Source organism: Malaclemys terrapin, chromosome 3 (genome assembly GCF_027887155.1).
Source record: "Malaclemys terrapin pileata isolate rMalTer1 chromosome 3, rMalTer1.hap1, whole genome shotgun sequence".
NCBI classification, from domain to species: domain Eukaryota; kingdom Metazoa; phylum Chordata; order Testudines; family Emydidae; genus Malaclemys; species Malaclemys terrapin.
Window position 1 is genome coordinate 193,822,701 of NC_071507.1, and position 21,969 is coordinate 193,844,669.

General features: G+C 43.0%; 1 protein-coding gene across 6 annotated transcripts in view; it reads left to right on the plus strand.

Moving 5' to 3' along the window:
• Positions 1-21,969, plus strand: part of SUPT3H (SPT3 homolog, SAGA and STAGA complex component) — a 445,162-nt gene that overhangs the window by 219,211 nt on the left and 203,982 nt on the right. For 5 of the 6 annotated variants that reach the window (XM_054021899.1, XM_054021900.1, XM_054021901.1 and 2 more), the window contains one exon: positions 20,042-20,126. The exons of the other annotated variant lie outside the window; for it this stretch is intronic. In XM_054021899.1, coding sequence (XP_053877874.1) covers positions 20,042-20,126 — 85 coding nt within the window. The remainder of the gene's footprint in view (positions 1-20,041; positions 20,127-21,969) is intronic. 6 annotated transcript variants of the gene reach the window in all.

A 21,969-nucleotide genomic window follows, 5' to 3' on the forward strand; every position in this document is an offset into this window, starting at 1 on the left:
TCCTAAGCAAATATGCTATATTTGGACTATATTCCTGCTATTTGGACTGATTTATTCTATATGCCTCTGCTTGTGAATAAAGTGCTTTTACTCACACAGAAAAGTAATGGTGGCATGGAGTAATTGGTGATTAATCTTGAAGGCTACTTCATTCTTTTATTTAGGAGGTTGTGTGGTCTTATTACCTGAGGAGAATCTGATTCACAGCTCTGCCAGTAATTGCTGTGTTAACCTTTAGCACATTACTTAACCTCTCTGTGTTTGTTACCTTATTCATTTTAGTTTTGGGGAAATAACTATCTGTGAGAGCTATTGCAAGGATTAATAAATGAAAATAACTGCTATCTACATGCTGGCATGCATTTTAAAAGTGCTTAGCACCTTGAAGTTCCCATTGACATCTTTGGGAACTGCTAGTGTTCAGTGTGTTTAAAAAATCATGCCTTTTAGTTAGATGCTTGAAGATGGGCTTAGAAGCCTACCTGTAGTCATGTGTGTTTTTTAAAACATTTTGCCACTAGGTGGTATTTATTATTAGGAATTTTTAAAATCAGAAGCTCAGTTTTTTTCTGTAAAGAGTTTAGCCTAGCATAAAGTCTGCTTAATATGTCATATAATTCTGAAACTGACTTTAAGAAATGAACATACAAGAATTTTCTTACAGAACTATGAATAGAATATTTCAAATAATTTAAAAGTAATAAATTCAAGATTTACATAAAACATTTAGACTAGCTTGTATTTTGTAATTGTCTTGTGGTTTTAATTTAGATTGAAAATAGCTAGGGATTTCCACACTCCGTTAACACTTACAATGTGTGTGTGTGTGTGTGTGTATATAGTGGAATTATGTTTTGACTTCCTCCTTTCCTCATCACTTTTTTATCCTATTCTCTTGAGGGCAAACTGAAAATTCATCTCTTTTGGCCTTGTTAAATTCCCTTTGTATTTGGAGATATTGTTGAGACTGGAGATTAACTTTTTCCTTACTTTACAGAGAACAGAAATAACTGATCACAATCCAATCTGCGTACTCTAGAAAGACAATTGTCTCATTTATTTCCTGATCGAAACTGAAGCCCTTTGTGAATGAGCAAATGGAACATATTATTCTCTACAACTGGAGTAAATTATATATTTTTCCTTTTGGCAGTCATAAGGATTTATACAATTAATCTATGTTTCAAACGCTTAACTAGAAAAGTAACAATTTTGTATACCAAGGTTCTGATTCTAATCTCACTTACCCCAGCTTCACATTGGTGTAGCAGTAGATGTTACCTATCTCAACTTCAGTAAGGGTTTTGATACTGTCTCACATGACCTTCTCATAAGCAAACTAGGGAAATACAGCCTGGACGAACCTACTATAATGTGGGTGCACAACTGGTGGGAAAAGAGTACTCAGAGTATTTATCAGTGGTTCTCAGTCAAGCTGGAAGGGCATATTGAGTGGGGTCCCACAGGCGTCTGTTCTGGATCAGATTCTATTTAATATCTTCATAAATGATTTGGATATTGATTTGGATAGAGCAGCGTTTCTCAAACTGGGATCCGCGGACCCCTGGGGGTCTGTAAGGGTACTCCAGGGGGTCTGCAGGCCCTGCTGATCAACTCCTCCCCCTACCTCCGAGTGCCTCCTGCATGCCGTGAAACAGCTGTTCAGCGGTGTGCAGGAGGCTCTGGGAGAGAGGAGGAGGAGGCGGGTAAGAGGAAGGGCAGGGGTGGAGTGGGGGTGGGAGGAGGTGGGGCGGAGATGGAGCGGGGCCTAGGGCTGAGCGTGGGTGCTTGGGAATCCATGAAAATTTTTTAAACCAAAATGTGGGCCCTTGGGTTGCTAAAGTTTGAGAACTGCTGGCATAGAGGAAACAACTTACAAAGTTTGTAGGTGATACCAAGCTGGGAAGGGTTGCAAGCACTTTGGAAGACAGATTTAGAATTCAAAATGATCTTGGCAAACTAGAAATAAATAGGATGAAATTCAATAAGAACAAATGCAAAGTACTACATTTAAGAAGGAATAACCAGTTGAACAAATATAAAATGAAAAATGACTGCCTAGGAAAAAATGCAGAAAGGGATCTGGTGGCTCTAGTGGATCACAAACTACATATGAGTCAACAATATAATGTTGTCATTGAGGATTGGTCCATCAGTGGCTATTAGTCAAGATTAGAAAAACAAACAAACATCATCCTGGTATATATTAGCAGGATTGTTGTCAGCAAGTCACAAGTAGTAATTCTTCCATTCCACTCAGCACTTGACTGGAGTAGTGTGTCCAGTTCTGAGCACCACACTTCGAGAAAGATGTGGACAATTTGGAGAAAGTCCAGAGGAGAGCAACAAAAATGATTCAAGGTCTAGAAAACAGGACCTATGAGGAAAAATTGAAAAAAATGTGATTGTTTAGTCTGAAGAAGACTGAAGGGGACATGGTACCAGTCTACAAGTATGTAAAAGTTGGTTCTGTAGAGGAGAGTGATAAATTGTTTTCCTTATCGACTGAGGACAGGACAAGAAGTACTGGGCTTATATGGCAGCAAAGGACATTTAGGTGAGACATTAGGAAAAACTTCCCAACTGTAAGAGTAGTTAAACACTAGAACAAATTGCCTAGGGATGCTGTGGAATCTGCGTCTTTGGCATTTTTTAAGAACAGATTAGACACCTGTCAGGGATGGTCTAGATAATACTTAGTCCTGCCATGACTGCAGGGGACTAGACTAGATGACCTACTGAGGGTTCTTTCCAGTCCTTCATTTCTATGATTGGTATAAATCTATTGATTTTCAGTAGTAACGCCTTATTTACATTGATATAAGTAAAGCCAGGATCAAATCCACTGTATCTTTGGAGGGTGAGGTTTTCTAAGGTACCTAACTCACTTAGGAGCACAAGTCTCAAGACTCGGGTACTTTACACAATCGCACCCATTATGAGCAAGTAAAGGTTGTAAACATTCAAATCCTTACATGAGTAACCCAACAGAGTTCAGTGGGACTGCTTGCCACAAGGATTATTTTGGGGAGATTTTAAAAGCACCTAAAGAATTTAGAGGCTTAAAGAATTTACTTCCAGTAGGACTTGTGTGCCATGTTCCCGTCAGTATGTATGTATGTATTTATTTATTTACACACACACACACACACACACACACACACTCTCTCTCTCTCTCTCTCTCTCTCTCTCTCTCTGTCTCTCTCTCTCTCTCTCTCACTTGCCAGATAGGGGCCTAATTATGTCTTAGTATTTTGTGTGGAAATTAATGGCCTTTTTCTACACAATAATACATAGACCATACTGAGCAGGGGGAATTATGTAAAATTGTAGTAAAGAGATTAGCATTAGTTTACACAGGAAGTTTATAAAAATTAAAAATGTGAAATTGCATTTTTCTTTGTGGTTCATTTTGATATATTTATATTTATGTGCAATTGAATTGAATTCTTCATGAAAACGAACTTCGATACTGACTTCTAGTTGTCTAAGGAAGCTGAAGATTTTACTGTAATATGCACTCCAGTAGCTCTCACTACAGGAAGATAAAATAATATTTCCTGAGGGTTTTTTGTCCTCAAGAATGAAGTCTTTTCGTTTTAGAAGTTTTGGAAGCAGTGGCAGCAGAAGTTTAGCTATAGGAATGCCTGTGGCTTATGACTGTTCATGCCAGCAATATCTTGTTCTCTTCTCCCTCCTGTCCCAGAATCTCATTTTTCGTCTTTGAGTGATTGTACATGTGCATTCCACTCTTGGTCAGAGCACGCCCCATGCACAGTCATTGGAAACTTTTCCCTCAGTGGTACCTGTCAGGGAGGCGTCAGTGCCCTGTTTCTGTGAAGCACTGTGTGTCAATATAAAGGGCAGAGCAGCCCCCGATCCTCCTTCGTTCCCTCTTAACCAACTGTGATTGTTGGAATTGCTAGGTTTGCCTTAGCAAGTGTTTTCCGTGTTTTACTGGTAAATTCTTATAAACAGTTGCCTAGTTTTTATAGTTAGTTAAGTTATTAGGTAAGTGCTGGTAAACAGAATCGGGGTTTTTTTTCAGTTCCCTGGTTTCGGGTTCCATTTCTCAGTACAGAGGAATGTCTCCATCACTGGGCTTTAAGCCCTGCTTTAGTTGTTCAATGCTGATGCCTGTGAGTGACCCTTGGTCAAGCTGCTTGAAGTGTTTGGGGGAATCACATATTTGGGATAGCTGCCAGATTTGCAAAGACTTCAGAGGACTAAAAAGGTTAGAGAAGCCAGGCTGCAGTTTCTGCTGATTGAGACTACTTAGCTGCTCTGACTCGGCACCGAGTGCTTCGGCTTGTTAGGAGTGTGCCTCCTATTTTACCGGAGATCTGGCACCCCCTCCCTCTCTGATGCCTACGAAGAGACAAAGGGCCTCTAGTCAAACCATCGAGAGAGGAAGCTCATCGGTACCGATATCTTTTAAGCCCGTGGATAAGAGTAGAGTGCAAAGTCCAACCACTCCTCTGCTCAGGCAGCATCTAGACATCTCTCCGTTGGGAGAGGCCCCCCCTAGGCCTGCAGAGGATGATTCTGAATCAGAGGTTGGCTTCTATGTTTCCTGGCCTTGGAGGCAGTCATGATACTCCCTGCCTAGGCAGTTGTACCCTGGGTTGTTTTGAGATCCTTGTGGAATGGGATCAGGCATGTGGCTAGGAGATCATTGGGGTCCTCCACCTGTGCGGTGGTCCCTTTTGGAACCTCTGGGGTTTCCTCCCAGTTTCCGGGTCCGACACGAAATGTTCCTGCCTGTGTCCTTGGGTAGTCATTTTGGCTACCACCAGGCCATTGCTGGTGGCCTTACCTATCAATGAGGCAGTTTTAGAGCCTACTGAGTTCTTATGGCAGACTACTTCATCCCTTCTTCCCTCTGCAGGAAGGGCTGAACATAAATACTCTGTTCACACACAGGGATTTGAGTTTCTCTACTCCATTCCTCCCCTGTCCACAGGAGCTCTGATTGTGTCAGCTGCCAATGAAAGGGAATAGCAGGGACAGCAGTCCCAAATGAAGAGACACAAAAGAAATGGATTTGTTGCCTTAAATGCCTGGGGAAGGCGCACATGTGGGACCGCTGCAAAATCTGCAGAGACTTCAGACCCCCACCAAAAAAGACAGGTATACTAGGCTTAGCTTCCTCCTCATGGAGGCAGCACTTTGCCCTCCCTCGGAGCTGAGTCACTCCAACTTGGCATCAAGTATTTCAGCCTCAATAAGAAGCACCCTGGGTTCTATTAAGGAGACACAGTGCCGTTCCACATCGTTGGTGCCAAAAAGGATGCTGCTTCTGCTTCTCTATCTGTCATCCCGGTGCTGAAGAAGATCACGCCAGCAAGTGCCTCTCGGCACCGCTCTTCATCACAGGTGCTGAGAAAGAAGCAGAAGAAGACAGATGGGGCAAAGAGACACTAGCAGAGTGTGACCCACACCGGGCCACTCTGAGACCCCTGTGACTCATCCAGAGCTGTTGACTCTGGCCGCTGAACAGGCACTATTGAGTCTGGTACCAATGGACTCTCCACCACACGAGAGTCATCGGAGCTCCACTCCCCTGGCAATACCATGTACACCAGAAGCTTTTGAGACTGCGAGAGATTTACTATCTCTTCTGGTACTACCAGCTCCTGCCATACGTGATCATGTCATTAAAGAGTGTCATAGTAAACTGAGCTCAATAAAGTGAAGAGTGTGGTGCACCTCCCTCCAATGGCTAGTCCACATACAGGATAACAGCTTGTCACTGCTACCACTTTTCTCCTTTAGTTCAAGTGGTATACGTCTGTGCTGGGTACCTAAAGATCCAGGGTTCCAATCCTGCTAATGACTCCTGGAAGAATGTTAGGAATCGAGACTCTTTGGTTCTATTCCTGGCTCTGGAGGAGAGTATCATCTAGTAGTTGCAAACAGCACAACCAAGCACATAGATTTGGCGCATTAATTCTGAAAGGCAGTATGACTAAGTGGATGAAACTTAGGTCTGCTGTAGTAGCGATTCAGGGCCCTACCGTGTCTCCCAACAATGACTTCTTTTTGCTGCTCCAGCAGTGTACATGGGTCCTAACAAGGGCAGAGCAGGCCCAGAAGAATTCTGTTTGTGCAGAGGCAAGATAGGGCCAGTATGCAAGACTCTACACTGTTTCTCCTCAAAGTCCCCAGTGTAGAGTAAGGAGGGGGTGGAATATGGAGAAACCTATAAGCTGCCTCTGGGCTGCTCTAACTTGCATTGAATATTAGCTCAGCTTCCAGAATCTGGGAGGCTTCTGCTCTGCACCTTCTGTTGCTCCACAGAATTTGGCTCCTGAGTTCTATATCCAGTTCTTCCATAACTCACCTAGTGCAAAGGCTCGAGTTATCCCATCTGTAAATGGGGGAGGAATTATACTATCTTGCCTCCCACCATAGGGGCATGAGACCTTACTCAGTAGTAAGGGCTGTGAATTACACAAAACGATTGTCATTGGAAGAGCTCAGACACCAGAACTCATGGTCTCTTCCTGGCCTAAAGCATACCTTCCCTAGATGCTTAAAGTAGATTGAAACAGGATGTAGACACACTTTCACCACATCTGTCAAAAGCCAAGGAGAAGAAGGGGAACCGAGCTCACACCTGTCACTTTCTTTTATAACACCCCGGCCTTCCTCTAACCAATACAGCAGCTGCTGTAACAGTGCTGCATCGTTCCCGTTTGGAGCTCTAACTCTGTGCCTAGGATCCTAGTGCGGTTGATCTGTTGTGGAGCTCTTCGGGGCTGTAGCATATGCAGTGTGGTATGCAGGAAGGTCTGGGGGCTCAAGTATGTTCAGTGTAGGTGGGAATGTTTGGAGATTGTAGCAACAAGCGTTCAAAAGTGCTACTGAGCATGTGCCCCTGGCGATTTTCAGTCTTATAACACAGCCAAATCTGGGCAGATTTTCATGAGGACAGCAAAAGGACACCTCACTGACCCCAAGGAACAGCCTCTTGCCAAATTTCAGTTTGCGTCTCCAAGCTTTACAGACACCAGAGCTCTGGAAAGAAATTATTGGAACATTTTTTTTTTTAATATTGGCAAAACTACTTATTTTTCCCAAAAATCATTCTTGGAAATAGCCAAACTGTTTTTCCTGAAAAGTTCCAAAAATATTCAGTCAGAGGCATGGAAAATGTTAACCTGAACAGTTAAAGTTTAGCAAGCTATAAGCAATTGAAAATGGGCTTAAAATGGAACGCCAGCTCTGCTATAATTGTTGCATGTGTTTGTGTGTGTGTGTGTATAAAATACTGATATATACATAGTATATGTTACGGACATTCTGGTAGCAACTTTATAGGTATAGCTGAACTAAGATTTGCACTTAAAGCAAGATTAAAATTGCTTTGTTTCACACTTGTTTGAATTTTATTTCCACGTCCTGGTCTTCATTGGGTGTTGAGAGTCTCTGGGTTAAGCTAAAAGGGGTAAAAAACAAGGGTGATGTCATGCTAAGAGTCTACTACAGGCCACCTAACCAGGTGGAAGAGGTGGATGAGGCTTTTTTTAAACAACTAACAAAATCATCCAAAGCCCAAGATTTGGTGGTGATGGGGGACTTCAACTAGCCAAATATATGTTGGGAAAATAACACAGTGGGGCACAGGCTATCCAACAAATTCTTGGACTGCATTGCAGACAACTTTATTTCAGAAGGTTGAAAAAGCTACCGGGGGAAGCTGTTCTAGACTTGATTTTAACAAATAGGGAGGGAACTCATTGAGAATTTGAAAGTAGAAGGCAGCTTGGGTGAAAGTGATCATGAAATCATAGAGTTTGCAATTCTAAGGAGGGTAGAAGGGAGTACAGCAAAATAGAGACAATGGATTTCAGGAAGGCGGATTTTGGAAAGCTCAGAGAGCTGATAGGTAAGGTCCCATGGAAATCAAGACTGAGGGGAAAAACAACTGAGGAGAGTTGGCAGTTTTTCAAAGGGACACTATTAAGGGCCCAAAAGCAAGCTATTCCGCTGGTTAGGAAAGATAGAAAATGTGGCAAAAGACCACCTTGGCTTAATCACGAGATCTGCATGATCTAAAAAATAAAAAGGAGTCATATAAAAAATGGAAACTAGGACAGATTACAAAGGATGAGTATAGGCAAACAACACAGGAATGCAGAGGCAAGATTAGAAAGGCAAAGGCACAAAATGAGCTCAAACTAGCTACAGGAATAAAGGGAAACGAGAAGACTTTTTATCAATACATTAGAAGCAAGAGGAAGACCAAAGACAGGGTAGGCCCACTGCTCAGTGAAGAGGGAGAAACAGTAACAGGAAACTTGGAAATGGCGGAGATGCTTAATGACTTCTTTGTTTCGGTCTTCACCGAGAAGTCTGAAGGAATGCCTAACCTAGTGAATGCTAATGGGAAGGGGGTAGGTTTAGCAGATAAAATAAAAAAAGAACAAGTTAAAAATCACTTAGAAAAGTTAGATGCCTGCACGTCATCAGGGCCTGATGAAATGCATCCTAGAATACTCAAGGAGCTAATAGAGGAGGTATCTGAGCCTCTAGCTGTTATCTTTGGAAATTCATGGGAGATGGGAGAGATTCCAGAAGACTGGAAAAGGGCAAATATAGTGCCCATCTATAAAAAGGGAAATAAAAACAACCCAGGTAACTACAGACCAGTTAGTTTAACTTCTGTGCCAGGGAAGATAATGGAGCAAGTAATTAAGGAAATCATCTGCAAACACTTGGAAGGTGATAAGGTGATAGGGAATAGCCAGCATGGATTTGTAAAGAACAAATCGTGTCAAACCAATCTGATAGCTTTCTTTGATAGGATAATGAGTCTTGTGGATAAGGGTGAAGCTGTGGATGTGGTATACCTAGACTTAGTAAGGCATTTGATACAGTCTCGCATGATATTCTTATCGATAAACTAGGCAAATACAATTTAGATGGGGCTACTATAAGGTGGGTGCATAACTGGCTGGATAACCTTACTCAGAGAGTTGTTATTAATGGTTCCCAATCCTGCTGTAAAGGCATAACAAGTGGGGTTCCAAAGGGTCTGTTTTGGGACCGGCTCTGTTCAATATCTTCATTAATGACTTAGATATTGGCATAAAAAGTACTCTTATTAAGTTTGCGGATGATACCAAACTGGGAGGGATTGCAACTGCTTTGGAGGACAGGGTCATAATTCAAAATGATCTGGACAAATTGGAGAAATGGTCTGAGGTAAACAGGATGAAGTTTAACAAAGACAAATGCAAAGTGCGCCACTTAGGAAGGAAAAATCAGTTTCACACATACAGAATGGGAAGAGACTGTCTAGGAAGCAGTACAGCAGAAAGGGATCTAGGGGTTATAGTGGACCACAAGCTAAATATGAGTCAACAGTGTGATGCTGTTGCAAAAAAAGCAAACGTGATTCTGGGATGTATTAACAGGTGTGTTGTGAGCCAGACATGAGAAGTCATTCTTCCGCTCTACTCTGCGCTGGTTAGGCTTCAACTGGAGTATTGTGTCCAGTTCTGGACACCGCATATCAAGAAAGATGTGGAGAAATTGGAGAGGGTCCAGAGAAGAGCAACAAGAATGATTAAAGGTCTTGAGAACCTGACATATGAAGGAAGGTTGAAAGAATTGGGTTTGTTTAGTTTGGAAAAGAGAAGACTGAGAGGGGACGTGATAGCAGTTTTCAGATATCTAAAAGGGTGTCATAAGGATAGGGTTACCATACGTCCGGATTTTCCAAGACATGTCCGGTTTTGTGGGCCTCAAGTCCCCGTCCGGGAGGAAATCCCAAAAAGCTGCACATGTCCAGGAAAATAGGGAGGGAGGGGCCGGCGGTACTCGGTCAGGGCCATTGGGGCCGGCGGTGCTTGGCCGGGGGTCGGGGCCCCTGGGGCCGGCGGTGTGTGGCCGGGGCCCGGGGCTGTGCTGGTGATGCTGGAGCTGAGCCGGGCGGAAGACGCTGGGGCCAGAGCCTCTTGGCCTGGACCGGCTGGCCGCCGAAGGGAACCGCTCGGCCGGGGGGGCCGCGCCCCAGCCCCAGCTTACCTGCTGCCTCCCTGTTTCAGGCTTCCCGCGAACATTTGATTCGCGGGAAGCAGGGGAGGGGGAGGAGCAGGGGGCGGAGCGTTCAGGGGAGGGATAGAACAAGAAGCAATGGGCTTAAACTGCAGCAAGGGAGGTTTAGGTTGGACATAAGGAAAAAAGTTCCTAGCTGCCAGGGTGGTTAAACACTGGAATAAATTGCCTAGGGAGGTTGTGGAATCTCCATCTCTGGAGATATTTAAGAGTAGGTTAGATAAATGTCTATCAGGGATGGTCTAGACAGTATTTGGTCCTGCCATGAGGGCAGGGGACTGGACTCGATGACCTTTCGAGGTCCCTTCCAGTCCTAGAATCTTTCATAGATTTCATATGAATCTATGAAAAGCATAGGATTGAGGCCCAAATTTGTCTCATTAATGTTTTACAGGACAGTTTTCTGTTTAACATTTCAGTAAGTATTGACTAACTTTGGTAATGTTGATATATAAATGTTGATACTCTGCATTTGATACATACTGACAATTAAAAATGAATATAGTAGGGAAATAGGGGAGGGTGGTATTCAGAGAGAACTTGAGGTGTGGAAAATGTTGTAATGGGAAGCAGAGATATATAAGGAAAACATGGGCAGGGATAGGTCTATAGAGATTGGGGAGAATATTAAGTGCAGCTCTGTACTGGGATCAAGCTGTGGACGTTGGGGTTTTTGGGGTGTCAAGGGAGATGGGGCTCTGAAGAGTGGCATATCATGGAAAAAGTATATTAACATTGATGCCTATTCATATGAATAAATGTAACCATTGATATATACTTAATAAAACTTGGGAGATTCCCACACAAAACTTTAACTTTGAATTAATGCTGCTAGACTACATAGTCTGAACAATCAGCATGCGGTTTTATCTCCAACTGTATCTATAGTGCACCATTATATCAATGGAGTTTTCAACTCTGTAACTCCTACATTAAAATCACTTAAGATTTTGAACAGTTACTTTTAACATGGATCATGCACATTTCTTAAACACTACAGAAAAATGTACCTCACAGCCACCCCTTGTAATCTGACACTGTGTCTCACTTACTTTCACCATCTCCATGTAAAGAACCATGTGCAGTGTAACTTTTGAAAGCCATGTCAACCCTATATTGATCAACAGAACACATGAATATATAACCAAGATTCACGGAGCAAGTTGGGTGTTCAGGATGAAGGGGAAGATACATAGCCTGTGAGTGGTGGAAATGACCTGATAAGTAAAGTGTTGCTATCTACTGACTAACCTGATGGGGTATTCCTTGTTTTTTCTAGTTGGCATTGGTGGAATATGTAGGTTTGTTACCATAACTTAAAGTTAATAGAGAGAGAGAGTATATTGAAACTGTTCCTTTGTATCAAACTAAAGAATTGAAAATTCAGAAAGCCAGCATTTATTTTGAAATGCATTCCCCCTTTACTGAGTAAAACATCCAACAATCATATTATGAATGCCTACAGCAACAACACTCTTGACATATCCATTTCCTCTTTATGAGACAGTGTGATGTCTGTCTGGAAAATACAGTTCTATGTCGGTGCATAAATAAATAAAATTCCCTAACCTAAAAGTTGTGTGCCTTTTCCTTTCCCAGTTCATTGGTCAGATCAATTATTCGCCTTCCATCTCTCTCTACCATTCTCTTCCTCTAAATTCATGTGCGTCATCTTGTTGGCACTTTTTTTAATTTATTTTTTGTTCTCTCTTTCCTCTTCTATTGATGGTGCATAGATTTCCCGATATACCATCTCTTTTCCTGTGTGTGTCTCCCTTAATCTCCATCTGTCACCATCTCTCACTCTTTTTCATTGCCCTATCAATTTTCCCCACAAGTTTGGGTCCCATCTCTCTTTCTGCATTACTGCAGCACTAGAGGGGGTAGACTGAGGGGTCCAGTTTCCCCAGTGAATTCAGGGCTGAGTCCCAACTCTTCTTTCTTTCCCTTCCATGCACCTTTAAGGAATCATTTCTCTCCATCACCTCACCTACACACGCGCACACACCACAGCAAACAACAACATATGTAGTGCGTGCATCCTTGCCACATTGTCTCTTTCTTGGAGCAGGAAGGTGGTGGGGAGGGCTTTTTCAAGCTTGCCAGCTGGTCTCTTTCTTTACTTACAAAGGCAAAACAGAGAAAATGAAAAGAATATTTTTGGTTTCAGTGTCTGAGACTTTGGGACAGTAACGCACTTCACCCCTCGGATCACTGCTGTAGCCAGGACACTTCCATTACAGTCCACAGGGCTGGCTCCAGGCGCCAGCCCACCAAGCATGTGCTTGGGGCGGCACCTGGAGGGGGGCGGCGCGGCGCTCCAGCCCGAGAGTGGGGCCGTGACTGGGCTCGCTGCCCTCCCCGCGGTGCTCCGGCCGCCGGGGAGAGCGGATCCTCAGCGGGCTTGCCGCCCTCCCCCCGGCGCTCTGGCCGCCGGGGAGAGCGGAGCCCCAGCCGGGCGCTCTGGCCGCCGGGGAGAGCGGAGCCCCGGCCGGGCTCTCCGCCCTTCTCCCAGCGCTCTGAATGCCGGGGAGAGCCGGAGCCCCGGCCGGGCTCTCCGCCCGCCGGGGAGAGCCGGAGCCTCGGCCAGAGCGCCGGGAGGAGGGCGGAGAAAGTTTTGGTTTTATGCACAGGGAAAATGGTTTATTCTTTAACCAGGTAGAGTGTTTTTTAAGTGCTGTCTTACTGCACCATTAAAAAAAAAATAGCTCATAGGAAATGAAACACACAAAGTGATATTAAACAAAGTCTGATTTCAACCCCAGAAGCAATGACACTGAGTTATTTTCTACCCACCAGCTAGCCCGTAGTTTGGCGAACCCTCCCCCCCTCCAGGTTTTAGTTTACTGCTTGTTCAAATACAACAGCATAAACGAGGAAAGGAATCGAAGCCTTAACTTCTCAATGTTCATGTATTTGTCAGTTTAATGTCAGAAGCATAACATTATCCCAGGAACTAGGAAGGGGCAGAGACATTCCTGTTTGACATAGAAAAGATTGTTGTTAATTAAACAGAATCAAGAGGATAATAGGGTAAAGGACAAACTATAAAATATCATGAGCAATTATTCAGGTTTCATGTTGGTTTTTTTTAGTAACTTGAAAATCCACTGTACATTTCAGAGAAAGAGGAAGCGGCTGTGGGTAAATATGGTGGTTTTTACTTCTTTTTGCAGAAACCATCATGCCAATATCTAGCTTTCTGTGTGTGGGGAAAGAAGTTGGCAACAGTAGCGTGGGAAAAACTGAATAGAAACTGAGATACAAATAACTTTCAAAGATTAAAAGAAAAAGAGAGCAAGAGTGTGTGTGTGTATAGTGGTGAATCTGCTTTTACATATCTCTAGTTAATGGTCAAATATGGAATTCTAGAGATCAAATTTGATGTATCCTTTTGGAAATCTGAATGGAGCAAAAAAAGATATGGGGCAAAATTCACCTCTTAGATCTGTGTATTGGAACTTGTCTCTGCTATTTCTTCACTCTGCATATGTGTGGAGCTGTCAGTTACATCAGTGGGAGATCTATGCATGCAGGATAGCACAGTATCTCAGTGGAGAGCCAATGCCCTAATCAGAGAGCAGAATTTTGCCCTCAGTTTTTTGTTTTCAGAAAAATTGTCCATTTATTGAGATATTTATATTATGTATTCATTGTTTAATATTAATATAGGCCATGGTTTGTTGAATCCACAGTTTTAGTATGGTAGTAGCCAGCCATTTACTTGCGCTGTTCCAAATTTGGTTTTAGGAACAAAGGCAAATAATTTTAAATTTTAAGATACCAGTATAAAATAATGATCAGTGTGTTCTGGTCATGACGGTGCTAAATCCTTTTAGTTTAGATCCAGCATAGGCTAGTTAGGGCATATGTAAATGATCTGGATATTTGCGAAGAATTTGTGCTTTCACTACATATTGTATTTAATCATTTTAATAAAAACATTAATAGAATTACTGATACATTTATTAATCCTAATATGTATAAGTAAATAGATTTAGGTTTGTGGATTACTTACTGTATGCCATGTCAGAGAGCAATATGAACATGAGTGATCTATTTTTATATGCAGTGTCTACACGCTGTCCAAATATTTACATTTAAAAGAAAATTGATAGGACCATAATTTGACTGCTGTGCTGTACTCCAAAATATCATAATAAGGTATCTGAAATTATAATTTACCATTTTATAGCCATTTACTCAGTCAGCTGGAGTTCTGATAGGAACTGTACAAACACATAGGCTACATCACCACTATGAGATTTCCCCAGCTTTGTCCACATACTCTCACTAGTTCACATTGAGCTAGCATGAGTATAAATAGCAATGTAGCTGCGGTAGCATGGGTAGAGGAAACAGAGGTATGGATTAGCCATGCTGAGTACATTTCCTCCTGAAACCACTAGATATGAGCACAGGACTATATATGTTACTTTACATGAGCAGGGGAATCGCACTCCTAGCTTGTACTTTAGCTGAAGTAAGAGAGAGTCCCTGCCCCAAAGAGCTTACAGTCTAAATAAACAAGAAAGGCAAAAGGTATGGCGTAAATTAAAAAAATAGGACTGGAAAGAGACATCTGTTGGACACTGAATGTTTTCTTCTTGATTGTTCAAGCTACGAATGTATATATTAAACCATTAGAAGAATTTCAATAGGTGTGCAGAAATGGTTAGGGCCATTTTACTAGAAGAAAAGAAAAAGATCCTACTATCTACCTACTTCGCTGTTGTAATTCCAAGGCAAAGGAAATTAGGTTGCCCCGAAGTAGTCTTGAAAATCATTTTATTAGAATAGAGAAAGAGTGCATGTGTTAGGAAGCATCAGTCCAGTATATTCAGTTGTCAATCGGATACTTGAATTGAGGTTATAGGTAAAGAGTATTTTGGTGCATTAAAGTGCAGGCATGTCTGCCATTATGAAACTACAATATAACATCTTATTTATTTGGGGCCATATTCTTTGAGTAGAGTCCCTATGGGTGCTCAATCTCCCCTGACTAGAGATGGAGCAATTAGCAGTCCATTTATGGATAGTTTACTTCTTTAAAAAAAATTTCTTAGCTTGTTTTAGTGTTTTTCTTTTTAATCTCATAGTTTCCATTCATTTTTTCTCTTCTCCTTTTTTGAAAAACTAAAAGAAAAGCCTTAAAAATGTTTGCTTTACCCCTTCACACACCTGATCCCCCTCCCCCATGACTGGAGATTGTCCCCAGCAAGGGGCATGCCGGGTTCTCCTGGGTTTGAGGTGCCTCTCCTGTAAGGAGTCTATTCTGGTAACAGATGGTCTTTCCCACTGTCATTCCCTCAGGGAGGACCACGTTCCACAGAAGTGTACCTGCTGTCAGCAGCTGAAAACCAGATCCTGAAAAAAATGGGAATTGAAAGTGTAGCTGCTCCTCATGGAGGGAGCTCTTCAGCCTGTGACTGACCCAGGCCCAGAGTCTCCCAGGTGACATCAGTCTTTTCTGTAGTCTTCTACTCCAAGGCTGGTGAACTGAGAGAGAAATCCTTGGATTCTCCACATAAGACCAAAAAGAGATCTGTCAGCCCCAAACCAGCCAGAGGAAATTTCTGGCACATTCAGTCTCCCTATGGCACTGAAGGTGCCTAAGCATGGTAGCCACAGACTGCATGGGTCTAGTGTGTCGGATACTTCTGGTATGCCTAATGACCTATGGGCACAGGCACTGAAGCAGCAGTACCACTGGTCAGGGACAGAAGTGGAGACAATGTCACCTCAAGGCAGACGGCGTCGGTATGGACGTTCACATCAGTAACGACTTTGAGCAACCATCACTGGACTGCTCTGTGAAGCCAAAGTCTCCAACTCCCTCGGTACTGCTGATTCAATATTAGCAATCACTGACGGTACCAACTACTGTGGCACCACAGGAATTTAGCTTCTCATGGTATCTGAGGTACCAGAGCCTCTTCTAATCGGTACTGGGGCCCTGGTACCAGACATATCTTGAGCCCAAGAATCACCACCAGCACCGAGCCTTGAACCTCCGCTCTCTGTATTGGCTCCACCATTTTCCAGTGACCCGGGGGGGGGGTCCTCTTCCATCACTCTCATCATGCTTCCTCTTGCTATCAACCCGGGACTGCCCAGTCATACTCTCGTTCTGGACAACCCCAGTGGTATGACCAATCGGGGGATCAACCACCCATGCTTTTTCCACTGCCCACTGGTCCTATTGGGATCCATGGGCAGCCTGTAGGTACCATGCCTCCTGGGCATCTAGTGTGACCCACTGGGAGACTGCGAGGCATTCCCCCTCAGCCACCATCTCTAGTGCCTAAGAACCTCCTGAGGAGATCTTGGAGGAGCCAGGAGGTCAGACTAGAGGAGAGGGTTACACCACTTACTAACATCTCTTCTTCCTCTCCAGATAAGGCAGTAATGTCCCCTCCACTGTCTATGGCAGATGATTTTAAAGTCTTCCAAGACCTGACTAAGGATGGCAGATACCTTACAAGTATCTCTTGAGAAGGTTAAAAGACACTCACCATAAGCTTCTGGATATCCTACATACATCCTCCTCCTCCTCCAGGATAGCTCTCCCCATCAATAAGGCGCTTTTGGATCCAGCTAACTTTATATGGCAAACGCCAGCATTGGCCACACGAACATGCAAACAGGCTGATAAAAAATAGTATGCATCTCCCCAAGAATGTGGAATTTCTTTTTTCACACCCTCTGCCTAATTCCATTGTAATAGATGCAGTATTATCATCATTAACAGTCTCAACTCCGAAGCCCCAACCTCTCATTAGGGATACTGCTCGGGAGTTTCCTACAGTGGAGCACCCATAGGGACACTATTCAAAGAAGAAGAGGAAGTTACTCATCTTGTGCAGTAGTTATGGTTCTTCGAGATGTGTCCCTCTGTGGGTGCTCCACACCCTGCCCTACTTCCCTCTACTTTGGAGTTTTTGATGGGACTCTGCGGTAGACAAGGAACTGAGGGTGGTTCGCCCACGCAATGCTAATTAGCCTTGAGGCAGAGCATGAGGCGGGGAGAGGGCGTGAGAGGGTTGAACGGACACTGCTATCAAGATCTCCTATCCAAAGCGCAGGGATCCACATACACCTACAGTGAAGCACACATAGGGGGACACATCTCGAAGAACTATCGTTACTGCACAAGATGAGTAACTTCCTCTTCTACCACTTTGATTCTCCTCACAGTGAATAGTATCTTATTCCTCAAATACCCCTGTTGTAGAAACTCAGTGTGAGCAAGGGAGGCAGAATTTGGTCCATAAGAAACAAAGTAAAGGGAGATTAGAAAATGTGCTAAGTCTTCTTTCATATCTGCAATGCTATATTATTGAAATGGCTTCTTTGTTTTGACATACGTTTGGTATTATGAAGTTTTGACTGATCCAGGCAACAACCATCCTGTTGGAAGCACATTGGGATGAAAAGGTTTAACTTTCTAAAATAATCGAATCAAAGGTTGGATAGAGAGGGAGCCAAAAGTAGAGGCTGAGATAACCAACAAGGCTTGCAGAATAATGACTTCTGTGTTTTCCTGAGAATCCTGGTGCTAAACTCATTGTTCTTTACAAGTTCTCATGATTATATTGGATGCTTGGAGTGTGCTTGTCAGATGTTACAGCTACTCTGTTTAGTTTGAACCAAGAAGTACTAATAAAGTTTTGTTGTAGATGCGGAGTATCTGTTGCCAGGTAGTAGTAGACTATGGTACTGCACTTCATGCCAGGGAAGAAATTTCCATGTCTTATTTTTATGTGGAAGGAAGAATTGAGGTGAGGGAAAAGTTCTTTAATAAGTTCCTTCTCACTCTTCAGCTCTTAAACATACGAGATCTGTATGTAAATAGACAAGGGCTCAGTATTACTACTTATTTTATAGCTGCACATTTCAACATGTAATGTGGCTGATGTGTTAAAAATTTGCGTCCAAGTTATGTGTGTATCATGCAGTGAAGCTGCTGTTTTGTGTGGAAAGTTTTGTTGCAGTGTTAGTGTAAGCATGAGATGTTAAGCAGAGTCCCCAGTCAGAATCCTGGAAGCTTCAGTTCTGCCTGAGTGTGGCTTGGGCTTCCAACCTCAGGGTGTTGGGAGAACAGAAGAGATGTTAGTCACTTTTTAAAAATAAATAGGATCCTACTTGCCTTACATAATAGGGTAGAAATTGGCTAGCCTAATGATCCATTTCCCCTCTTTTATTCCATGTGTTCTCTGATTTCCCCTGGTTTTTCTTTGAATCAGTAGGGTTCTCGGGATTAAGAAGGCTGCTGGTGGTCTAGCGTGTGATTTGCAGATGATGCTGTTAAGAGTAAGGTTAGTTTGGTATTAGACTGAGGAGATCCATAATGTTTGGCCCTGACCTGGCATTTATTACAGATACCTGATTCAGAGAGAGATTTGGCCTCGTCCTAGTAAGTGGATACTCTTCTTTTATGCCAGATCACATTAGAGATAGGATAGGGGATGCTGCACCTTACTTCAGTTCTTCCAATACATTGAGGTTCTTCCGTTGAAGCAGTTTAATCATGAGTGCTGTGAACAATTTACTTTCTTTACCAAGAAGTTCTGTTGAATCAAAGTTAGGCTGACAACAAATATCTTTGTGCTGTAAAGCTCTCTCTTTGGTTTTACCAGTATTTCACCTGAATCATTGATTTCCTATTTGTGTCTTTTTCTTTTCAAACCTACCACCACAACTGCTTCTGTAACTATTCCTGTTCTTGTCAATACTGTGCATTTTGAGGTAGGGTTATGTACAGGGCATTGTAGGGCTGAATTATAAAGATCATAGAAGAAAATTCACTTGACAAGGCATCTGTAATAATTCCTAAAAAATCCTTTCTTTTAATCCATAACACTTCCTTCTGAAAGCATGTGTTACTTAGCATTTAGCTTTGGAAAAAGAAGACACTAACATAAACATTTAATGTAAATATTTTGATGAGTAAAAACTTAAAAGGCTGTATGTCAATTTGTAAACAGAAGAGGAAATGATATCCTTACTGTTAGATACCATACTATGATGTGGCTGTAGCTGCTTCATAGAAATTAAAGGTGGTTAAGACCTATTAAATTAATCCTCTTTCTAACATAGGATTGATCTCTACATTTACTACAACTTGGGCTACTCTAGTTTTGTCCCTAGTAGTTGAGCTTTCACTTCTGCTCTTCAGTGGCGATTCCACTCTCTAATACAGAGCCGTAACTAGCTATTTTTGCACCTGAAGCAAGAATATAAAATTGTGCCTCCCCCCCCCCCCCCCGCTCCTCTGGCAGCGCCGCCCCCCCTTGGCTCCTCTGGCCACATTGTGGCTATGCTGCGCCCTCGCTGCTCCGGCTGCGCCACTACCCCCTTGGCTCCTCCATCCGCGCTGTGCTCCCCCACCCCCATTCCTCCACCGCGCCGTGCCCCCCCTGCTCCTGCAGCCGCACCCCCCCCCTTGCGCCTCGCTCCTCCGGCCGCACCGCAACAGCACCTCCCCCCATCACTTTTTTTTTTTTTTTTTGCTTGGAGCTGAGGCAAAAAAGTTAGACCCGGCCCTGCGCTCCCTGCCCCAGCTCACCTCTGCTCTGCCTCCGACTCCCTGGGCCTGAGTGCGCCGCTGGTTGTTTCTCCGTGCTTCCAGGCTTCCTGCGCGAACAGCTGATTCGCAGGAAGCGGGGGCTCAGAGAAGCAGGGGCGGAGCGTTCAGGGGAGGAGGTGATTGCGCCCCTCCCCTTTGTGCACCCGAGGCAAGTGCCTCAGTCGCCTCACCCTTGTTACGGCACTGCTCTAATATATCTCACTGTGTTAAGATTTGTTCCTCTGATATTCATCCTCAGTGCTCTCTTCCTTAATTTAATCAATTCATCTTCAATTCACAAAAAGTTTAAATACAGGTGACTTTTTCATTTTGCTTGGTTTCATGTAAGGTTTTTGTTTTTGTTTTTCTTCCAATTTGGTAGCCTTACGTGAAACATTTTTTTTCCAGGTTTTCCTTAGGGGATGTTCGCAGGCCCCTTCATGAAACAGCAGTATTAGTGGAAGATATCATCCACATGCAGCTGATTAATTTGGTAAGAATATCTTTAGTCTTTTGATTACAATGGGTTCCTTGTGGGTACAACCCAATCTTTTCTGTAAGAATATTGAGGCTATATGTTACCATGTAGTGACTATACTTAGAGAAAAGGAGGACTCCCTTTAGAATACCTAAACAACATTCCATCCAGGATAGTCCAGAGCAGGGGTAGGCAACCTATGGCACGCGTGCTGAAGGTGGCACGCGAGCTGATTTTCAGTGGCACTCACACTGCCCGGGTCCTGGCCACCGGTCCAGGGGGCTCTGCATTTTAATTTAATTTTAAATGAAGCTTCTTAAACATTTTATAAACCTTATTTACTTTACATACAATAATAGTTTAGTTATCTATTATAGACTTCTAGAAAGAGACCTTCTAAAAACGTTAAAATGTATTGCTGGCACGCAAAACCTTATATTAGAGTGAATAAATGAAGACTTGGCACACCACTTCTGAAAAGCTGCCGACCCCCGATCTAGCGAAATCACTGCTGAGAATCACAAAGGCACTACCTTTTCCCACATGTTCAGTGTTAAACTTCCAGAGATGAAGGGTGTCAGATCCAAGTGAAAACCCCTTTCCACCCACTCAGTAGGACTGCTGTGAAAGCAATCCAAGCCTCTGTGCTCTGGATCCCCTGGGGAGTTTTAAGCTTCTGGAGCCTGAACAGCGTCTAACCACTGCCCCAATCTTGGGTCCTGCAGCACAGTCTCGGGGTGCAGACCTATTATCTGGCACCCCCTCCCAGTGTTGGAACCTGCTATCCAGCCTCCTAGTCCCTCTAGGCACAGTGCACTCCCCTTTCCCAGAACTCCATCCCAAAGGTATGAAACTTTTGGTTTACAGTTTAACTTTTTCAGGTGCATGTAGTAGTTGTTATGCATATACACACATACATTTTGTACATTGTTTAACACATTAATGCTCTTTTATCCTTAATCATGTAAAGCACAGTTCATACAAAACAATAAACACTATATGTATGTCCTTGCCTCAGCTTCCTCATCACTCCAGGGCATTCTTTGGGCTGGGTCTGAGTCTGTTGGGTGGTCCAGAGTCCTTGAAACCATCTGGGCTCAGGAAAGTATGTAGGGCCCCCCTACCTCATAAGACTGCTACTTGCTTGTTGACCTCTCCTTTTGGAGCCCCTTACCCACATCTGTGAACTTGCTTTCTCCTGCCCCACTTCCTGTCTGGTTCTCCTGTTCCTGTGTGGCTTTGTTCTGTCTTCTGGGTAACTTTCCATTGTTCCTGCCTTTTCCCTTCCCTTCAGCGAAAGTGGATTTTCAAGGCTTAGCTACTTTTTAGCATAATCTTTTGTCAGGTTTAAGTACCATCATTAACCTTTAGTTCCCACTGTATTTGTGTGGGGTGTATGTGCTAAGTGGCTTGTTAGCAGTGATGGATCCATGTACATATAGGCATTTATGATACAACACTTTCTCATAATACAACTTTATAATATCAGTCTCATAAATTGCAGAGATATAGCCCTAGTTCATCACACAGGGCATATGGTTTGTTTCTGGTTCTATGTAACTATATGTGTGTAATTCCAGACCCAGCTAAACTGGGGGTAAAACTGGTTGAAATTTTTCAAAGAACAAATTTTCCATTGAAAAATAGCCTTTTCCTTTTCAAAACTAAGAGATTTCTCAAACTATTGACATTTTCATTTTTGTGTGATGTTTTAAAACAATTATCAAAAACATTATCAAAATGTTTGACATTTTTTATTAGTGAATACTTAATGAAAAATTTATAATATTTTCAGTTAAAAAACCCAAACCTGACTTTATTAAAAATGGTGACCAAAAAGTTGTATAAAATCAAAATG